At 35.3% G+C, this 23,360-nt stretch overlaps 1 protein-coding gene across 3 annotated transcripts in view; it reads right to left on the bottom strand.

Annotated features, from left to right (window-relative positions):
* The window catches only part of LRRC49 (leucine rich repeat containing 49), a 128,623-nt gene that overhangs the window by 19,889 nt on the left and 85,374 nt on the right, over window positions 1–23,360 (bottom strand). For all 3 annotated transcript variants that reach the window (XM_068536917.1, XM_068536926.1, XM_068536935.1), the window contains 2 exons: window positions 15,300–15,383; window positions 11,764–11,924 (listed from right to left, as the gene is read on the bottom strand). In XM_068536917.1, the coding sequence (XP_068393018.1) occupies window positions 11,764–11,924; window positions 15,300–15,383 (245 nt within the window). The remainder of the gene's footprint in view (window positions 1–11,763; window positions 11,925–15,299; window positions 15,384–23,360) is intronic.

Raw genomic sequence — 23,360 nt, 5'->3', positions numbered from 1 at the left:
CTTTGCATGTGAAAACAAATAGGTTTTCCTAATCTATAAAGTATTCCACTGTCTGGCTGAAAAAAACCTGTATTTTACAAAATAATATTTCTATAGTAAGAACCATGTAATATAAAACTACGTTTATAAAACACTTGGGAATTTATATAATAACTGCTAAGAATAGTTTCTCTTTCAGAAGCTGGATTAAAGGGTAACTTTGACTTTCTATTTTTGAATATTTCAATGTTGTTTGAAATTTTGCAAGTGTATATATATTACAGTTATAAGCAGTACAATCAATGAAGATTTCCTCCCCATTTTGAAATAAGAAATGATAAAAAAATCCACTACTGACTCTATGTGTGTGTATATATATACACACACACACACACACACACACACACACACATACATATACGAAATAACTTCACATATCTACTGAATATGATCATTGTTATTATTTTCAGTTAGAGCCACATGTTTTATAAAAGGTTACCTAAATGATAGCTCTTTGAAGAAGAAAAGAAATAGCTTGATCCAATTCAAATTTTCTGCTTTGTGAATAGAGACATAACTATTTGTTTTACCCAATCTCAAAACTCAGTCGATGCTTGTTTTTTTTTCTTTTTAATAAATTTATGTATTTATTTATTCATTTCTGGCTGTGTTGGGTCTTCGTTTCTGTGCGAGGGCTTTCTCTAGTTGCGGCGAGCGGGGGCCACTCTTCATCGCGGTGCGCGGGCCTCTCACTGTCGCGGCCTCTCTTGTTGCGGAGCACAGGCTCCAGAGGCGCAGGCTCAGTAATTGTGGCTCACGGGCCCAGCTGCTCCGCAGCACGTGGGATCTTCCCAGACCAGGGCTCGAACCCGCGTCCCCTGCATTGGCAGGCAGATTCTCAACCACTGCGCCACCAGGGAAGCCCTCGATGCTTGGTTTTTGTTCTATGGGTTTTCGTTCTGGAATTCTGCTCTCAGACAGTTATTTATTTGCCCTTACTAATATATTAGTGCTTTGCTCTCCTTTGTGCTCCTATGGAATTTTGTACACTCTTCCAATACATCACTTCTCATACTCAAGCATAATTATGTGTTTACAATTTTGACTATATTTTTTCAGCTTTGGGGCTCTGGAATCTATGAGCTTTTCACAATGGGCCTTTCACAATGTAAATGACTGCATTATTAAAGATCTTCAAAAGTTTTATAATGCTGATGCTGGGAGTAAGACTGACAAACCATCACCCTGTTGGTTTATCATGCTTTACTAGACTTACTGTACTTACTTCATAGGTACCAGTTAACATGTAACACATTTGTTGACACAATAAGAAGCTGGGTAATGACATCAATCAACTCTAAGTGAATATGCAACTGAGAAAATATAAAAGGACTGATTTCTGCCAGACTAGTGCTCAAGACAATGATTATTATCTGACAATAATCAAACATTCAGTGAGCAGTGGTGTGTGAATAATCTTAGATGATAATCCTATAAATGTAATGGCTGATAATATAGAACAAAAATAAGATGAGAATGAAGAATTCCTTATACTGTGCTTTGTGTGATAACTTTGTGTTGAGCTATGTAAAGCATATAATCATTCCTAGAATAGGATAAATGATAGGAGTTACATTTCAATGCCACTGAAATAAAGAGGGCTTAATGAAAAGAATATATACCACTATTACAGCACTTAACCACACTGCACTGCAGTTACTTGTTTCCTTGTCTGTCTCTCTTACTAAACATTGTGATCCTTGAGGGCTCAAACTTTGTCACATTCACTATAGTAGATCCAGCACCTAGCACAGTTCCCTAGCACATGTTGTGCTCAATAAATATTTCTTCAAAGAATTAATGAAATGAGACAATTATGAAGTTTCTTATGAGTATCTATGGACTCTTAAGAAGGGTGTTCCAATCATAAACTGTGGTTCGAGCAAAGGGACAAGTCAGTGACATAGTCACGGGCTAAGGGTTAGTAAGAAGGTTTCTGCAGGTGAGGCAAAGACCAATAATGAAGAAGTAAAGTCAAGGCAAGAAAAAGGTTTGCTAGTTGATGTAGTGATGCCTGATGGTCATGACATGCAACAAAAGAAGCTGAATCACAGCTATGTGCCAAAAACATGAATAAATCCTTTGAGAAGCTGTGTTGTTTTATATCATCTATTTGGAAGTGTCTTGTTTACCTTTTTTCCACATGATTAAAAGTTTAAGAATATAAACTACAAAATAAAATGTCTATTATTAGAAAAGGATTATTTATTTTCTTTAAAGGTTTGTCAAGCAAACTGTTAGGAAAATAAGTGAAATAAACAAACCTAGCCTCAGCAAAACAGTTGTGTAGTTACAAAACAAAGCAGAAGTAATTTCTAACTTTTATAGACCTCACATGGACATTCAGTAACAACAAATGGCAAGTTTGCTGGGATGTAGATAGGAAACAAAGCACCTATTAAATAGGTCATACAAGACCAAACCCATTTCAGTTATTTTCTGAATGAGGCCTGAGGTTAGCCTCAGACGCTGGCCAATATGGAACAGAGGAATCTGTCCCTCGGCGAAAGTGTGCTCTGATTTCCATAAAACATAACTTAGGACGTTTGCTCCCCATGTTTATATGTTGGGGATCGTCCTTCCAGTTTTCCCTGTGTGCTTAATAGATATGTCCACATCTTTTTAGTCAAACATACATACATATTATTTCATTTGCTCCCTTATTCACTTATTCACCAAACATTTGCTAAAAGCCCACAGGGCACTGTCCTAAGAATTTGTCCCAGGCAACCAACTCATCTGAATTGATAAGGACAATCAGTATAGAAATCATGTGCAAATTTTTAAATATATCAAAACTCTCTTCACTTTTATTGGGCTATGTTCCCAGAAATAGAACTGCTCTAATCATACTCTGCAGTTAAATTAATAAACACATGGGTATAATTTCTAAACTGAAATGACCTCAACCTCATTAAACAAATAGGTTAATCTGGAGAACCTATTATGTGTCAGATATTGTGGTAGGCACTGGGGATATAAAGATAAATTAATACTTATTTGTCCTTAAAGAGCTCCCAATCTGGATGGAGGGTGGAAAGCAAGATAAATGTATACATTAATCCTAATATAATATTTATGTTTATTGTCATATAATGAATATTTAAGCAATATGCTATGGAAATGCAGAGGAAGGACAATGAATTCTTCTAGTGGGGAGAAGTTAGGTTTCAAAAGGAGGTAGTATCTAAACTGGTCCTTGAAAGATGAACAGTAGAATTTCATCAGAAGTAGAAGGAAGAAGCACACTTTAGATAAGAAAAATAGAATGAATAAAGGCACAGAAGCCTAATTATATATAACATATTCAGTTAAGAACAATTTCAATATGTATGGAACACTGAAACATAGAAATTAAACACTTAAACATATGGGGGAGTAGTAGCTGAAGATGAAGCTGAAAAGTCAGATTTTATCCCATAAGGTTGAGGAGCAGAAAAAGATTTTTAAATAAAAAAGTAACAGAACCATATTCAATGCAAGTTTTTAAGCATCTCCAATGTGCCATGCATGGAGCTAGGTTCTGGTGCTTGGGATAAAAAGATGAATAAGATATGTTCCCTGCCCTCAAGGACCTACTTGAGACAGATAATAAATTGGTGAACTTTGTGGAGGATGTAGCAGGGAGAGACTGAATGGAGAGAGATTAGTAGGAAGACCAGTGCAATAGTGTCAACTAGACCATATAAGGGCATAACAAAAAAGAGGGTATCATGCAGTAGAAAAGGCATTGACATGAAGATCAGATAGAGCTTAGTTCAAATCCCAGATCTGCCAGTGATAAATAGATGACTTTTGGAGCAAGTTATTTAATTTCTTTGTGGTTTCAGTTTCCTTGTATGTAAAATGGTTGTCATAATACATATTTTTTCAGAGTTGTTATTAAGACTAGAAATCATATTCTAAACCATACTCCATGCTTAGTTCAATACATTTTAGTGATAATTATTAATAAAAGAAGAGAACACAGATATACCAGATATTTAAGAGATCATAAAAGTAGGACTTAGTGATTGTCGGGAAGGAAGGAGAGGGAGGATTCAAGTGTTATTCAAATGTTTTAGACTAGGTGATGGAGTCACCTGGTCTAGGTTTTACCCTTGTCTAGTTTAAATTTATGCTTTAAGAAATGTGGTATTCCTCTATGGAGGATCTATGCTTTAAAATTTGTTTCTCCATGAAGCCCAATACATTTCCATGTATATTTCCCTACTCAAGTATTATTTATATAACAGTAGGCAGTTTGCCATCAAATAGGAATTCTCTTCAAGATCTTTACTGGTTAATTCCAAGTACAAATGTTCATTTATCCAACTCAATCTTTATGTAAGAATTAATCAGAAAAATATTCCATGCCTTCTTGATTAGTAGAGGACACTAAGACAGGGTGATTAACTTAATGCAACACAGTAATGAGTCCCTGAAGCCAGGCTAAATGGAGAATATACTCTTAAATGCCTAAATGGAAAAAAAAGACAATATTTCAGAGGACTACAGGTTTTTAAAAAAATCTTTATGCATTCTATAACAGGCCAGAACAGAAAGACTTAAAATATTTCAGAAGATTCTTTTCCCAGTGAATAAGTGGTGCTGATTCCTATAATAACGTATTTTATGAATTTCTATTACAACATTCATAGGAGTGGAAATTCATTTTATGTATTATATTTTATTATAGTAGTGTTGGCTAAAATAACACAGTGTTCATAGACAGGAAATGACCAAAAATAAACCAGCTTCACTGCATGCATCCAATGTAAGCAAAGAAAATATTACACCAAGTACTTTCCCATTTCTGGCAAGGGAAAGAAACCTGTAGTATGTCACTTTACTATAGATCTGTCCCAAGTATAGTGAACAGTGAAATCATTAATGGGATATACCAAAGTTTTACAGAATTTCTTCTCTTTATGTGCCTGTACTTTTTTCATGGATACTTATTTCCAGGCGTTTAGTTACACACCCACAAGCCAAAGGTCACAGACATTGTAACACAAGAATTAGCCACTATTTTGGCATTATGAAATACTAAAGACTATAAATGGGATAGTTGAAAATGGAAAATCTTATGAAGCATTAAAAAACAAATTGGAACCCTAAGGAAGAGACTTTGTGGCCCTCTGACTAGCTTTCTACCTTCAGAGACAGCCAGGCTTATATCATTCCCAAAAGATGAAATTTAATTATATTTTTAAATATTTACAGAGAATGTAGTAATATAACTTCTAATATTTAAAATGTTTCACTTTGTGCTTTCAGATAAAAAAGTAGACAGAATGAGCACATGTGTTTGAAACCTCTCCCTCTAAGTCCCCATTAAAGTAATTGAAATGTTGTATACCCACAATAACAAGTAAAAAGGAAAGTGGGAGACAGTCTTCAGCAAGAAGTTTCAACAAATTTCTGGAAGCTGGAAGGTGAAGAATTTTGAGTGAGGAAGAAGGACAAAGGAAGCCATAGCTTTGAATATGAACTGGAGACAAGAACAAAGACGGCAGCCAAGCTGCCCAGTAGAACTTTGGAAAGGAAAGAACAGAGATATGATGGAAGATGGGAATGAGAAGTGCGGGAGGGGCATTAAATGAAGATCTGCAAAAGGACCCTACAACCTACTTCTCCCACTGCCAATAAAACAGTCAGAGGGGCATCGCAGTTCAGTGGGAAAAGGAAAGAATACTCAATAAATAACACTGGGGCAACTGGTTATTCCTAAGGGGAAAAACAAATTTGACCTCAGCCTCAAACTTAAAAAATCAATTCCAAGTGTAATAAAGACTAAAATATGATAGGCAAAATTTTAAACCTTTAGGAAGACAAAATGGGAGAATATTTTTATAATCTCAATGTAGTAAAAGATTTTTTCCCTTAAACACAATCCAAATGGGTAAACCATAAAAGAAGAGATAATACATATTGGTATCTTCAAAATATAAATGACATTTAAAGTCAAAGAAATATATGATACTGCTTAGGGGGGAAGCAGAGAGTGAAAAGAGGGCCCAGGATCAAATTCAGAGGAATTCTATCACCTAGAGGTTGAGAGGATAGAAGTACTTGAGGATATGAAAAATACACATAATCCAAGTAAAAAGCAAAGGCTGCTAGTAATATGATATAAAATAATAAACTGTAAACAATGGTCCAAAAGGAAATAATGAGACTAAATTAGGTCAGGGACATAGAAAGCTTCAATAAGAGTGGATTCTATTCAAAAGATAAAAAAGAAATTCAAAGAAATTGGAATGTGGTAAAGGCAGCACACATTTCTTTGTTAAACAAACAAACAAAAACAACACAACAAAACAGGCCATCAGAAACCCCAGATAAAAAGAAACTATGTAAGAAAGGCATGGCTCAAATACGAAGCAAACTGAAGTGTGGCATGGTTTTGAACAAACTTTGAAGTGTAATATTTGAATCTGATGCTAGGACTAGTCTCCTTGAATGGTTTAGGGAGCAGAAAATGAGATATAATCATAGTATACTACTTAACTCTCAAGTAAAATATAGTTACATGATAGTTACATAATCACAGAAATTTAAACACTGTTTACCAGTTTTCAATCTTTAGATGCTACCAATTGACAAATGTTTTGGTTACAGAACAGATAAAAATGATACTGATCTTGAAATGTAAAAGAACAGCTCATAGAATACAGCAAAACTAGCATATCAAAGGAGAGAAACTCCATCCCTACAGAAGGCAACAAATACGATAGCACAAACTGTCAGAATCAACTTTTTCAGAATTCTGGAGTCTAAAAAGAAATTACAACAACCAGAGGAATGCTTAATGAAGAAAAAAAGTGCTGAATTTTACTAAGAGAGTTCTGTGGCATTTTAAATTACCCTGCTACCATTCCCCACTCCCCTGCTCAGTGGCAGCCTTGAAGATGACAGTCCACATTCCTTGTGTAGGTTGCTGGTACCAGAGGAAGCCATACATACCTTACTATCAAAAAATTGTTGTTATGTGTTTTGACACATCTAATAGCTCCCCAAAGGATCAGCTCAAGGGATTGCCTTTGTTTTCTTGACTCAGAGCTTCCTCATGGCTGAGGTGGCTTCCCGGGCAGCATTTTTCAAAAGTATTTTTTTTCTTAAACAAATTTATTTATTTTTGGCTGCGTTGGGTCTTTAGTTGTGGCGCACGGGCTTAGTTGCTCCGTGGCATGTGGGATCTTCCCGGCCCAGGGCTCAAACTCTTGTCCCCTGCATTGGAAGGCGGATTCTTAAACACTGCACCACCAGGGAAGCCCTCAAAAGTATTTAAAGGCAAAAACATATTTAGCTGCTGCCACATGGGGCAAACATAGACAGACCAAAAAGACTGAGAAACAAGAGGCTGGGGAAGAAGATACTTAGGGGAAGAGGGACTTTGAGAAGCTCCTGTGTATTCCAGGGAATCTAGAGGGCAACATTTATGTTCACATTTATGCTCAGAAAAGACCTGAGAGGACCCTAAACAATCACCTCCAACTGTGGAAAGACACAGACAAAGAGAGATTCCTGAAAGCAACAAGAGAGAAATGACTAGTCTTGTAAAAGGAATTCTCAATAAGAGTAACAGCCAACTTCTCATCAGAAACCATGGAAGGCAGAAGGCAGTGGGATGACACACCTAAAGTGTTGAAAGAAAAAAAAAACCTGTTAACCAAGAATTCTATATCCAGCAAAACTGTACTTCAAAACTCAGGGAGAAATTAAGACATTTCTAGATAAACAAAAACTGTGAGAGTTCATTGTTAGTACACCTGCCCTTTAAGAAATGCTAAAAGTCCTTTAGATTGAAATGAAAGGACCCTAGACAATAACTCAAAGTCACATGAAGAAATAAAGAATACTAGAAAAGGTAATTACACAGATAAATATAGAAGCCGGTATTACTGTATTTTTGGTTGGTAACTCCTCTTTTTTCCTATATGATTTAATAGACAAATGCATAAAATAATAACTATAAATCTATGTTAATGTCCACACAATGTATAAAGATGAAATTTGTGATAACAGCAACATAGAGGGGTGTGGAGCTATATAAGAGCAAAGTGTTTGTATATTATTGCAACTAAGTTGGTATTAATGCAAACTAAAATGTTATACATTAAGATGTTAATTGTAATCCTCAGGGTAACAACTAAAAAAAAAAACTACAAAATATACAGTAAAAGGAATGAGAAGGGAATTAAAATGTTACACTAAAAAAATCAAACACAAAAGAAGATAGGAATGGAGGAATTGAGGAATAAAGAAAATATACAAGTAGAAAAAAAAAGCAAAATGACCGAAGTAAGACCTTTCTCATTAGGACCTGATATATTAAATTCTTCAACTAAAAGGCAGATATGAGCAGAATGGATTTTAAGAAAATGATTCAACTATATGCTTTCTACAAAATTAAAAGACACACATAGATTGAAATTGAAAGGAAGGAAAAAGATATTCAAAGCAAATGGTAACCAAAAGAGATGTTATATAAGAAATTGTCACAGGAGACATGCAAGAGACATAGAAGGACATTTTATATTGATAAAAGGGTCAATTCATCAAGAACACATAACAATTATAAACATACATGCACTTAACACCCAAAATATATGAAGTAAAAACTGACAGAACTGAAGGGAGAAATAGTTCTACAATAATATTTGGAGACCTCAATACCCTACTTTCAATAATGGATGGACTATCTAGACAGATCAAAAAGAAATAGAGAACTTGAAGAAGACTATAAAACAACTAGATATAACAGATGTATACAGAAGATTCTACCCAACATTAGAATATGCATTCTTCTTAAGTGCACATGGAACATTCTTCAGGGCAGAAGCCACAAAATGAGTCTCAATAAATTTTGAAAGTTTGAACTCACACTATGAAATGAAACTAGAAATCAGTAACAGAAGGAAATCTGGAAAATTCACGAATATGTGGAAATTAAACTACACTCAACCAATAGGTCAAGGAAGATATAGCAAGGGAAATTAGAAAAGTATAGCTGATAGAAACTGCAATGTAAAAAGGTGGGAAGAAAAGTAAAAAGAAGGATAGATTCATCTTGCCCACTAACACACCATTGTAAAGCAATTATACTCCAATAAAGATGTTAAAAAAAAAAAAAGAATACAATGGTGGTTGTCAGGGGCTGGGGGAGGCACGGAGAAATGGGGAGTTGTTTTTAATAGGTATAAAGTTTCTGTTACATTTTAGAGATGTGCCATAAAATGTGGTGCCTATCTTTATTAATACTGCATAGTACACTTAAAAATGTGTTAAGAGGGTAGATTTCATAATGTGTTCTTACTATAATAAAAAAGCAATTAATTAAAAAAAAAATCGCCTAGACCATATGGTCCATCATTTCTTTCTTTTGTCATTATACTTGAATTTTTAAATTCTTTATCTTTGATCCTTTATCTCCTTATTCTTTATAAGACATTTAGCTTCTCTACTGATACACCTTGCTACTCTGTGCTCCTGGAATACTCACTCAACAATTCAGACTGTAGTTGCTACAGTTTCATGGTCTATAACCTCCTTTAGTTCCTCAGGATTTTCCTTCAGTAACGCAACACTTCCCCAGTTAGCTCCCTAGTATACTTGAAAAGTATGGAGAGATATACCATGATTTTTAAAGTGATGATTTATTATCTTAAGAATGTTAATCCTACTGAAATAAACAACTTAAATGCCATTTGAATAAGATTCTAACATTTCCATTTAGATTAAATGATTTTAAAGTTCATATGTAAGAACAAGTGTGTGAGAACTGAAACTTTGAAAAGAATAGTGAAAGCATATTTCCCTTACTAGATATTAAAACTTAGTATAAAATGACAATAATCAAAAGAGTCTGGTATTGGCATCAAGACATATAAGTAGATTAGTGACATGGAATAGAAAGTCCAGAAATATATCCAATATTTATGGGAATTTACTATAAGATGAAAATGGCATTCTCATTAAAAAAGACAATAATTTAATTGAGGAATGCTATTAGAAAATTAACTAGTCAATTGAAATAAAATCAAGTTAGACTCTTACCTAACACCATATATAAAAATAAATTTGACGTATTAAAGGAGTAATTTTAAAACCTTATTAAAATTTTAGAATAAAATTTATAAGATCATTTGGATAAACTAGGTACTAGGAAACCTTCTTAAGGTAGATAGAAAAAATATTTTTTAAGAAAAGATAAATCAGAAATAGAACTGACTTGTGTAGTATTTCATAAATCTAAAGCCCAATGATACAAAGTTTTAATTTTATAAAGTATAGTTCTAGCCAAGTAAAATTATATTTTGACATTTCAATAATATTAAATAAAGCTCCAGGGCAATATAAGTGATATATCTGTTATACTTAATTAGAATTTTAATTCTTGTTTCCTTATTTTTCTAGCTAAAAGATCTACATGTGGATACCCAAGTGAGCTGAAGGAGGTACATTGATCAATATAAATTAATCTTATAACTAAAATTGTAAAAGTATATTTGTCTTTAAAATACATGTCAAACTCTTTAACTCCAGTAAACTTCTAAAATATTATTCTAATTCCTTTTAAATGACTGTATTACATTCTTCATATATGGAAAGCTTAAAGAATACTAGCTGAAAACTTGAAATAAAAGCTATATTATATTTAGTTTGAAATGTATTTCAGAATTTGGTTTGGTCATTAGATAACTGTGCATCAAGTGAAACAAAATTGCAGTGCATTCTATCTTTGATTTTTAGGTTTTATTTTTAAATTATATACATATGTTTTTAAATTATAAATAAACTATGAAGATATATATGCTTTATATTCCTCTTATTTACTTGATTCTAGTATGCCTTCTTGAGAGGAAGAGAAATATATGAAGTCTAGAAAGTGTCCTCAGATTTGCTCATAAATCAAGGGATATGTGTTATCTGACCAATGTGTCATAGAAGAAAGAGGCTGTGAGCCACTAGAATAGACAGATATTATAGAACACAACTGGAGTAACTATTTAGATTTTATGCCGAATTGCTTAATACTACTAGTTAAGGAGTAAGGGTTTGTGATAGCTACTGGGGAAACAACAGAGGTTAAGACAATTAGGATTCTTTTCCTTGAGAAGCTTACATTCTAGTGGGGAAGACAGTTATGAAACAACTAATTACCCACTAGTTATTTAATTATGGTCATGATAAGTGCTAACAAGGGCAAGTGCAGAGTACTGGGAGAAAAAAAGGTATCTGATCTAGCCTAGTCTCCGGGAAGTTGTTAGGGAAGGCTTTTCAGGGGAAGTGAGGTTTAAATTTAAGACCTCCAGGCTGAGTTGTAGTTAGCCAGGGTAGGGTGAGGGAAGTAGGGCAGGGGAGAATACAACTGTTTGTAAGAAAAGGGTTCTGAAGTAGGAAGTAACTGAACTGGAAATCACTGAGGCTGCAGCACAAGAATAAAGTGGCTGATGGTATGGGATAAAATAGGTGAGGTGGGTAGAGGGTCTCACAGGCTATATTAAGTAATCTAGATTTATTCCTATGAAAAATAAGAAACTACTGAAGGGTTTTTAAATTAGGGGTCAGCTTATATTTTCAATATTTCCATCTTAACTTTTAAAACCTACTGCTAATTTCAGTAGGTTTTCTTAAGAAAACTATCTTAAAATAATTATATGTCAAATGTTTTCCTGTTTCTGCTCCAAATTCAGTTCTCCAAAGATAGTAGTATCTGGAAAGAATACCATTGCATACCCTGTTTCCTCTGGAAATGCAGAGATGGTGCTTCCATCGTTCTGACAGTGGTCCTGAGAGTCAGAATCTTTTCTATCTTGGTTTGTAGCAATATTGGTAATGCGATGTTGTTGCAAGTCCCACTTTCGAGCTACGTTGTTAATTGTTAACCTTTTCTTCTCCTATGAAAAAGTTCATTGGGACAAGAATTACATAATGCAATTTTTGTAGCAGAAGAGTCCAAGAAGCATATTGTTTGTACTACTTATCACACCTTTAAAAGGAGTATGTTACTTAAAAGTAGCTACCAAATATGTATTCTAAAACACAGTATAAGTGGCCTTTATTTAACCTATGCAATCAACCATCTCAACAATGTTCTATCATCCTTAACAAATTATATACAAACAATAATTACTTCCATTGGAGATAAGAAAATTCACTATTTGAAAGTTTAATTTGACAGAAATTTATATATTCAAGCGTTATGTGAAGTTTTAATTAGACAGAAAATTATGCCTTTGTGTTTAAACACAGCAAGAAAAAACTAATGATATTTTAATTTTCCTACTCAATAATTATGGCAAATATGGTGGAATACTTTGGGGGGAAAGGGAGGAAGGAGAGAGTTTGATCAATGTTCCAAGCTTCACAGCATAAATTACAATGTCTGAAAGTTAATAATCATACATAGACTACTAAATGAAATTGTACTAGGTTGAAATATTTCTAGATAACTAGTAGCATCCTAGATTATCCATTATCAAAAGTTAACATTTTTAAATGGCATATTGATTAAATCAGAGTGCTGAAAATGGACACTTTCCCTTTTCTCTTTACTTAGAAAACAATCATCCAGTGAAAAGTCATCTGTGTGATACTGTCACCTGCTCTCTTTGGAGCCAGTGAAGGCTGTTAGGAAGATTCTTTGCCCATTCCCTCAGTGCATTCACACATGCAGAATACTTATGTTTAGTTCCACCTCTTTCCCTGTCTAAAATTTTAGATGTAGAAATGGCATTGGATAGGAATGAAAAGTGGTGACAAAGCTTAATTAAAACTAAACATTTTTAAAGTTCTATTTCTGCATTTAAAAATGTTTTTAGCATGGGTTCTTTTTTCTATTGCTTGGAATTTCAAATTTGTTTATATAATTAAATGGGTTATACTTAATATGTATATACTTCTGAGCCTTTTTGACATTTTATGTATGTCCTTCTTATCTAAAGCAAGTAGGAATCTGCCATTCTACTATAAATTTTTCCCCCAAATCTATGATAAAAACGCACCTTACCTTAAAGAATTCTATTTCAGTTATTTGCAGATGACTGGGACAACCCAATTCTTAATCTAAGCAATACCACTATTTTTACTCAGTACCAAGGCTACTTTGAAAGAGGCAGGGGCAGTGAGTAAATGGAGGATGGCTATCATGCTGGCTCCATGCATTTGGTTTTCTGGCTGACTTGGAGTCGGCAAAAATAAATATTCTTAATGAGGTAGATATAGCGATGCTTAGAAAAATGGCACAAAAGTTTACACCACTGAGTATGTTAACAAACTTATAACAAGATACTCTGAAAATGCAAACACTTTCCTATACCAATCCCAAAGTTAAGCTTTCTTTAATTGGGTTATTAAAATCAGATCAACACCAGGTTGACTAAGAAAATGGATATTTTCACCGAGGCCAAGAAAAGGGAAGACATATTTTAAAACAAGAGTGCAGTCTGGGGTCAGGTGGGGATTGCTGGTTGGCCAGGGGGCCAAACAAGGGCCCTAGGTGTCTGTGGAGCAAAAGAAAGCCTAGAGATTCTGTAAGGCAAAAGGGGGTACACCCCAAAAATTTCATGCTCAAAGATCATGGATGCATTTGGCATATATTAGTACAATCATGACTATAGCTAGACGGCAATTTGCCAAGTCTGTGTTAAAGTGACAATTATTTTAGAAGACGCCAACTTTCAGCTTCTGCCACTTGAGTCTATTCTTTATAGTCCGAGCAATACCACACCAGTATATCCCATAACTATCACTTCCATTCATTTCCAAGTTTGAAAAGAAAATAGAAAGATAGAAAAGCGATAAGGCTGAAGATACAGGTCCATACACTCTTCCTGCCCCTCTATAACCACACATCCCATTTTCTTAATGATCAATATGTGTTGTCACATGAAACAATCTCCAGTAAAGGCTGAGGGTCTTTGATATCATGACCCTGAGTCTGAGCTACAGCTAGAATTCCTGATTTCCTATACTTTTCCTCTTACTAAAAAATTTTAAAACTAAATAACCCTCATAATTAAAGAGTCCTATTTAGTGACTTCAAGAGAAGCATTAGGTATTTTTTGAAGTTTTCATAAAAATTTTCCAAACATCTAAAAAACATGTTAGCTAAAAATTTAATGGCATATTTCCAAAAACACTGATGGTTACAAGCAGCTGAATTGGGTATATAACAAAGAATGTTCAGTTCAAAGATGGAGTCAAGTACGATTTGTTGCCTATACCAGGTTCTACTTACACTGGAAGCCTGAGAGTTAAATCACCAATAACAGCAGGTGAGAAAATTTTAGCATACTGAGTAACAGTTCTAATTACTTTTGAAGTAGCAGCCTGGAGCTGAGAGGGTTTGGGACCAAGTTTGTTTTGTTCTGTTTTGTTTGTTAATTTTGGAGTAGTTTTCATAGAGTAAAATACACAGGTTCAAGTATACTCTTTGATCAGTTTTGACAAATGCATATATCTGTTAACTCATAACATTTCCATCACCCCAGTAAGTTCCCTAGGATACAACTTTGTATCCCTATTAGTCATTTTTAAAAATTCTGAATGCCATTTTAATTTTAAAAAGAAAAGCACCTACACAAGACAAGAATGAGTAATGATAATCAGGGTGATATCCTTAGTTTCAGAACATAGTAGAATCATAATAAGAACTATAAACTTTAAGCTGTCTTTATTTATTATACTTTGTTATGTTAATATAAAATATTTTTAAAGAAAACATTTTAAGGAAAGTAACATCTGATATGTTAAATAATTTAAAACCAGTTTAAAAAAACCTTTAATTCCTATACTCCTCAAAATCTTTACCACCTCTATATCAGAGAAGCTAATGGAGAAATTTTTTAAATGCAAAAAGCCATCATTTAAAAAAAACCCATGTAGCAGAGCTCATTAAAATATATCACTAAAGATGACAGTCTACTACAGCGGTTTCCAAAATGAAATGCACATGCCATGAGGATACACACGGTGATGTACTGGTGTGGAAAAAATTATAACTTCTGTTATATTTATTTTTAATCTCTTTTACAATTTCTAGCTTTTGCATGTGTTTTACAATGTACATTATATTGTATTTCAGAAGTACAAGTTTGTTTATAGGTAGTAACTTATAAAAGTTTTAAGGGTGTTTGTTTATTAAAAACACTCTATTGATAGGAATGAAAAATTTACAGTTTAGAAACTACTTTTCTAGCTGATTAGCTAGCTAGCTTCAGTGTGTGTGAGTGCATGTGCACATATATGAATGTAGACGTCAGAGAAAATACCTTAAGCAAAGATTGCTTATGACTTTCTCGCTTCTTCTCTTCCTCTTTTTTGGCTACAACAGATGCCATACGCCTTTCTTCTTCCTAAAAGAAAAATGTAAAAAAGTATTATTAAGTATTTAACCTTTTTTATGCTAAATATCTTCAGTTCTCCAAGTCTGATTTTCTTTGTGAGAGGCATACTACTTGCTAATAGAAAATATGCCCTCAAAGAAAAAGTTAGTATGTTCCTCTTTATTTTCTTCTTCCATCTTAATTCTAAAAGAAACCTGTACATTCTTAACTCTGCTCCACACTCTTGATGTGAGATAAACCTAACTAATACAAGAAAGAAAAAAGAATGAGAAGAGAAAAAAGAAAGGGGAAGCAGGTTTGTATAGTTTTTCTTTGTACTGTAGTTCCACATGGAGAGACTTAACAAACTTGCTATCATGAAGATAAAAAGGATAAAAATTATACTCCTAACAATCTTTATTTATGGTTGCAAATCAGAGGTATTTTTTTAACGACAAAACAACTGTGAAAGCTTTTAAAAACTCTCCACTGATATTAATAAATTATTCTCCATTTATATCATTACTTTTACTTTGTTTTTAAGTTGATTTGGCCAGGCTAATTTCTTCCATTCTAAAAACTATGAAATAATATTACTGTAATAACATTACAGTTTAGAAAAAATCTTTAAAATCAGTCATAATCTTAACACCCTAACTCAAATATTATCATTTCTGTATCACCTTACAATACTCACTATGAGCAAATTTTTAAATGTTGCAATCTGTATACACAATCTGGATCATGTTTTTTTCCCCCTGAAGATTGGCAAATTTTAATAAAGTAAATTATAACCATGTAAGTTTTAATTTTTATTACCAAAAGATTTGTAGGCATTCAAAATGATGTCATAATTTGAGAAAACAATTTCTTCATAAAAGACAAACTTGAAAATATCTTCAATGACAGAAAATTTAAAAAGTAATTCAGTACATTTGAAGGAGAACTTTTTAAGAAATAAAAAATTATAAAAACTGATATAAAAAATTTAATGGAGGTGGGTTGAAGAGCAGATTTTACACAGCTGAAGAGAGAATCAGTCAACTGGAAAACACGTCAGAAGAAATTTTCCTGTATGCTTTCATACCAGCCTATACTTGCCAATCACAGCACTTAAACTGTTTCATTTAAATTATTTCTGGTACTATCTCTCCCCTTTCCTGCAAATAGCTCCATGAAGGTATGGACCATGTCAGCTCCCCATTACATAGTAGATATTCAATAAACATATATTCAAGGAATGAATTATTGAATGTACATCTCTATATATCTGTTCAATAATTTCCTAAAACTGAAACTACTAAATCAAGTGGTAGACATATTTCTAGGGCTTTTGATATGTTTGCAAATTGCCCTCCATAAATGTAGTACTAATTGACACTTCTACCAGAAGTTAACATTTGATTTAAAATATAATGGATAGTCATAAGAGCTGTTCATCAAATATTCCTGTGTCTTCCCACATCCTGGCCACATTGTGAGATAGCACTTCATGCCCTTTTGAAGTCAGTTGAGGTCATGTGACTTGCTTTGGTCAATGTCATATGAACAAAAGTGACATGTGTTTACTTCTGGGTGGAAGATTTCAGACAATGATGACATAGCTATTCTCTCTCTCACCTCTACTGTAGAATTTGCAAAGCTTCAGAGGTTGGGTACTTTGAAGGCCTTGGTCCTGGAATGAGGACAACACAGAGTAAAGTTCCCAGATCACATACTATGGGCAGACTGACAGTATGAGCATGAAATAAACTTTGTGGATTTAATCCACTGAGGTTAGAGAAGTTGTTACTGTAATATAATCTAGCCTATCCTGATCAGTATATACATTATATTAGAATTAAGGAAGGTCAAACAGATCACAAATATGTATTCTAGGGTGTGAGACATTACAAATGCTTCTGAAAACAAAGAAAGGACCTAGACTAAAGAAGTAAATAAAAAATGCACAAAGAGAAACTATCATGGAGTTAAAAAGGAAAGTAGAATGCATCTCCGGTAAAACTCTAATATTAGAAATGAGGAAATGAATACTCTGAGAAGTTTAGTAAATTATACAAGGTCACACAGCCAGTGACAAAGCCAGGATCAGGACCAGAAGTCATTTGTGAGAATGCAGTTTGTATTTTTATAATAAGGATATATTTAAATGTGTTTTACTGATTTTAGAGAGACGAAAAAGGTGAGGTCACAATTTAGTAGCAATCTGCCATATGATTTAGTTGTTTTAAAGGGAATGAAAATTTATGTGATTTTTTGATGAATTTAAAGTATATTTTACGGAGGGAGACCTTCAAGATGGTGGAGGAGTAAGACGTGGAGATCACCTTCCTCCCCACAAATACATCAGAAATACAACTACTTGTGGAACAACTCCTACAGAACACCTACTGAATGCTGGCAGAAGACCTCAGACTTCCCAAAAGGCAAGAAACTCCCCAAGTACCTGGATAGGGCAAAAGAAAAAAGAAAAAACAGGGACAAAAGAATAGGGACAGGACCTGCACCTCTGGGAGGGAGCTGTGAAGGAGGAAAAGTTTCCACACACTGGAAAGCCCCTTCACTGGCAGAGATGGGGAGTGGCGGGGGGGGAAGCTTTGGAGCCATGGAGGAGAGCGCAGCAACAGGAGTAGAGAGGGCAAAGCGGAGAGATTCCCGCACAGAGGATCGGTGCCGACCAGCACTCACCAGACTGAGAGGCTTGTCTGCTCACCCGCCGGGGCGGGTGGGGGCTGGGAGCTGAGGCTATGGCTTCAGAGGTCAGATCGTAGGGAGAGGACTGGGGTTGGCTGTGTGAACACAGCCTGAAGGGGGCTAGTGAGCCACAGCTAGCTGGGAGGGACTCTGGGAAAAAGTCTGGAACTGCCCAAGAGTCAAGAGACCATTGTTTCGGGGTGCGCTAGGAGAGGGGATTCAAAGCACCGCCTAAACGAGCTCCAGAGATGGGCGCAAGGTGCGGCTATCAGCGCGGACACCAGAGACGGGCATGAAATGTTAAGGCTGCTGCTGCAGCCACCAACAAGCCTGTGTGCAAGCACAGGTCACTATCCACACCTCCCCTCCCGGGAGCCTGTGCAGCCCGCCACTGCCAGGATCCTGTGATCCAGGAACAACTTCCCCGGGAGAACACATGGTGTGCCTCAGGCTGTTGCAACGTCACACTGGCCTCTGCCGCCACAGGCTCGCCCCGCATTCCATACCCCTACCACCCCCTGGCCTGAGTGAGCCAGAGCCCCTCATCAGCTGCTACTTTAACCCCGTCCTGTCTGAGAGAAGAACAGATGCCCTCAGGCGACCTACACACAGAGGCGGGGCCAAAACCAAAGCTGAACCCCAGGAGCTGTGCAAGCAAAGAAGAGAAAGGGAAATCTCTCCCAACAGCCTCAGGAGCAACAGATTAAATCTCCACAATCAACTTGATGTACCCTGAATCCGTGGAATACCTGAATAGACAACGAATCATCCTATAATTGAGGGGGTGGACGTTGGGAGCAACTGTAGACTTGGGGTTTGCCTTCTGTATCTAATTTGCTTTTGGTATTATGTTTTTCTTAGTTTAGTATATAGAGTTTATTATCATTGGTAGATTTGTTTATTGATTTGGTTGCTCTCTTCCTCTTCTTTTATATACATATATATATATATATATATATATATATATATATATATTTTGCTTTTTCTCTTTTTGTGAGTGTGTATGTGTATGCTTCTTGGTGTGATTTTGTCTGTATAGCTCTGCTTTTACCACTTGTCCTAGGGTTCTATCTGTCTGTTTCTTTTTTTTCTTCTTTTTTTATTAGTGTGCTTTTTTAGTGCTTGTTATCACTGGTGGATTTGTTTTTTGGTTTGGTTGCTCTCTTCTTCCTTTCTTTTTTTTTTGCTCTTTTTTATTACTTTTTAATTTTTCTTTTATTTTTAATAACTATTATGTATTTTTTATTTTAATAACTTTATGTTATTTTTTCTTTCTTATTTTCTCCCTTTTCTTCTGAGCTGTGTGGCTGACAGGGTTTTGATGCTCCAGCCTGGTGTCAGGCCTGTGCCTCTGAGGTGGGAGAGCCGAGGTCACGACATTGGTCCACCAGAGACCTCCTGGCACCACAAAATATCAAATGGCAAATGCTCTCCCAGAGATCTCCATCTCAATGCTAAGACCCAGCTCCACTCAATGACCAGCAAGTTACAATGCTGGACACCTTATGCCAAACAACTAGCAAGACAGGAACACAACCCCACCCATTAGCACAGAGGCTGCCTAAAATCAAAATAAGGTCACAGACACCCCAAAACACAGCACCGGACGTGGTCCTGCTCACCAGAAAGACGAGATCCAGCCTCAACCACCAGAACACAGGCACTAGTCCCCTCCACCAGGAAGCCTACACAAACAACTGAACCAACCTTAGCCACTGGGGGCAGACACCAAAAACAACGGGAACTATGAACACGCAGCCTGCGAAAAGGAGACCCCAAACACAGTTAGTTAAGCAAAATGAGAAGACAGAGAAACACACAGCAGATGAAGGAGCAAGGTAAAAACCCACCAGACCTAACAAATGAAGAGGAAATAGGCAGGCTACCTGAAAAAGAATTCAGAGTAATGATAGCAAAGATGATCCAAAATCTTGGAAATAGAATGGAGAAAACACAAGAAACATTTAACAAGGACCTATAAGAACTAAAGAGCAAACAAACAATGGTGAACAACACAATAAATGAAATTAAAAATTCTCTAGAAGGAATCAGTAGCAGAATAACTGAGGCAGAAGAACGGATTAAATAGTGGAAATAACTACTGCAGAGCAGAATAAAGAAAAAAGAATGAAAAGAATTGAGGAGAGCCTCAGAGACCTCTGGGACAACATTAAATGCACCAACATATGAATTATAGGGGTCCCAGAAAAAGAGGAGAAAAAGAAAGGGACTGAGAAAATAATTAAAGAGATTAGAGTCGAAAACTTCCCTAATATGGGAAAGGAAATAGTCAATCAAGTCCAGGCAGTGCAGAGAGTCCCATACAGGATAAATCCAAGGAGAAACATGCCAAGACACATACTAATAAAACTATCAAAAATTAAATACAAAGAAAAAATATTAAAAGCAGCAAGGGAAAAACAACAAATAACATACAAAGGAATCCCCATAAGGTTAACAGCTGATCTTTCAGCAGAAACTCTGCAAGCCAGAAGGGAGTGGCAGGACATATTTAAAGTGATGAAAGGGAAAAACCTACAACCAAGATTACTCTACCCAGCAAGGATCTCATCCAGATTTGGTGGAAAATTAAAAGCTTTACAGACAAGCAAAAGCTAAGAGAATTCAGCACCACTAAAGCAGCTTTATAGCAAATGCTAAAGGAACTTCTCTAGGCAGGAAACACAAGAGAAGGAAAAGACCTACAATAACAAACCCAAAACAATTAAGAAAATGGTAATAGGAACATACACATCGATAACTACCTTAAATGTAAATGTATTAAATGCTCCAACCAAAAGACATAGACTGGCTGAATGGATTCAAAACAAGACCCATATATATGCTGTCTACAAGAGACCCACTTCAGGCCTAGAGACACATACAGACTGAAAGTGAGGGGATAGAAAAAGATATTCCATGCAAATGGAAATCAAAAGATAGCTGAAGTAGCAATTCTCATATCAGACAAAATAGACTTTAAAATAAAGACTATTACAAGAGACAAAGAAGAACACTACATAATGATCAAGGGATCAATCCAAGAAGAAGATATAACAATTGTAAATGTTTATGCACCCAACATAGGAGCACCTCAATATGTAAGGCAAATGCTGACAGCCATAAAAGGGGAAGTCGACAGTAACACAATCATAGTAGGGGACTTTGACATTCCACTTTCAGCAATGGACAGATCAACCAAAATGAAAATAAATAAGGAAACACAAGCTTTAAATGACACATTAAACAAGATGGACTTAATCGATATTTATAGGACATTCCATCCAAAAACAACAGAAGACACTTTCTTTTCAAGTGCTCATGGAACATTTTCCAGGATAGATCATATCTTGGTCACAAATCAAGCCTTGGTAAATTTAAGAAAACTGAAATCGTATCAAGTATCTTTTCCGATCACAACACTGTGAGACTAGATATCAATTACAGGAAAAAATCTGTAAAAGATACAAACACATGGAGGCTAAACAATATGCTACTAAATAACCAACAGATCACTGAAGAAATCAAAGAAGAAATCAAAAAATATCTGGAAACAAATGACAGTGAAAACACGACGACCCAAAACCTATGGGATGCAGCAAAAGCACTTCTAAGAGGGAAGTTTATAGCAATACAATCCTACCTCAAGAAACAAGAAACATCTCAAATAAACAACCTAACCTTACACCTAAAGCAATTAGAGAAAGAAGAACAAAATAACCCTAAAGTTAGCAGAAGGAAGGAAATCATAAAGATCAGATCAGAAATAAATGAAAAAGAAATGAAGGAAACAATAGGAAAGATCAATAAAACTAAAAGCTTGTTCTTTGAGAAGATAAACAAAACTTATAAACCATTAGCCAGACTCATCAAGAAAAAAAGGGAGAAGACTCAAATCAATAGAATTAGAAATGAAACAGGAGAAGTAACAAAAGACACTGCAGAAAAACAAAGGATCATGAGAGATTACTACAAGCAACTATATGCTAATAAAGTGGACAACCTGGAAGAAATGGACAAATTCTTAGAAAAGCACAACCTTCCGAGACTGAACCAGGAAGAAATAGAAAATATAAACGACCAATCACAAGCACTGAAATTGAGACTGTGATTAATAATCTTCCAACAAACAAAAGCCCAGGGCTGGATGGCTTCACAGGCGAATTCTATCAAACATTTAGAGAAGAGCTAACACCCATCCTTCTCAAACTCTTCCAAAATATAGCAGAGGGAGGAACACTCCCAATTCATTCTATGAGGCCACCATCACCCTGATACCAAAACCAGACAAAGATGTCTCAAGGCAAACTACAGGCCAATATCACTGATGAACATAGATGCAAAATCCTCAGCAAAATACTAGCAAACAGAATCCAACAGCACATTCAAAGGATCATACACCATGATCAAGTGGGGTTTATCCCAGGAATGCAAGGATTCTTCAATATACGCAAGTCAATCAATGTGATACACCATATTAACAAATTGAAGGAGAAAAACCATATGATCATCTCAATACATGCAGAGAAAGCTTTCGACAAAATTCAACACCCATTTATGACAAAAACCCTCCAGAAAGTAGGCATAGAGGGAACTTACCTCAACATAATAATGGCCATATATGACAAACCCACAGCCAACATCATTCTCAATGGTGAAAAACTGAAACCATTTTCACTAAGATCAGGAACAAACAAGGTTGTCCAGTCTCAGCAGTATTATTCAACATAGTTTTGGAAGTTTTAGCCACAGCAATCAGAGAAGTAAAAGAAATAAAAGGAATCCAAATCGGAAAAGAAGAAGTAAAGCTGTCACTGTTTGCAGATGACATGATACTATACATAGAGAATCCTAAAGATGCTACCGGAAAACTACTAGAGCTAATCAATGAATTTGGTAAAGCAGCAGAATACAAAAGTAATGCAAAGAAACCTCTTGCATTCCTATACACTAATGATGAAAAATCTGAAAGAGAAATTAAGGAAACACTCCCATTTACCACTGCAACAAAAAGAATAAAATACCTAGGAATAAACCTACCTAAGGAGACAAAATACCTGTATGCAGAAAACTGTAAGACACTGATGAAAGAAATTAAAGATGATACCAACAGATGGAGAGATATACCATGTTCTTGGATTGGAAGAATCAACATTGTGAAAATGACTATACTACCCAAAGCAATCTACAGATTCAATGCAATCCCTATCAAACTACCAGTGGCATTTTTCACAGAACTAGAACAAGAAATTGAACAATTTATATGGAAACACAAAAGACCCCATATAGCCAAAGCAACCTTGAGAAAGAAAA

Source organism: Eschrichtius robustus, chromosome 1 (assembly GCF_028021215.1).
Source record: "Eschrichtius robustus isolate mEscRob2 chromosome 1, mEscRob2.pri, whole genome shotgun sequence".
Taxonomy (NCBI): domain Eukaryota; kingdom Metazoa; phylum Chordata; class Mammalia; order Artiodactyla; family Eschrichtiidae; genus Eschrichtius; species Eschrichtius robustus.
Note: the sequence above shows the minus strand (reverse complement) of the source record. Positions and strands in the feature narration are given on the sequence as shown.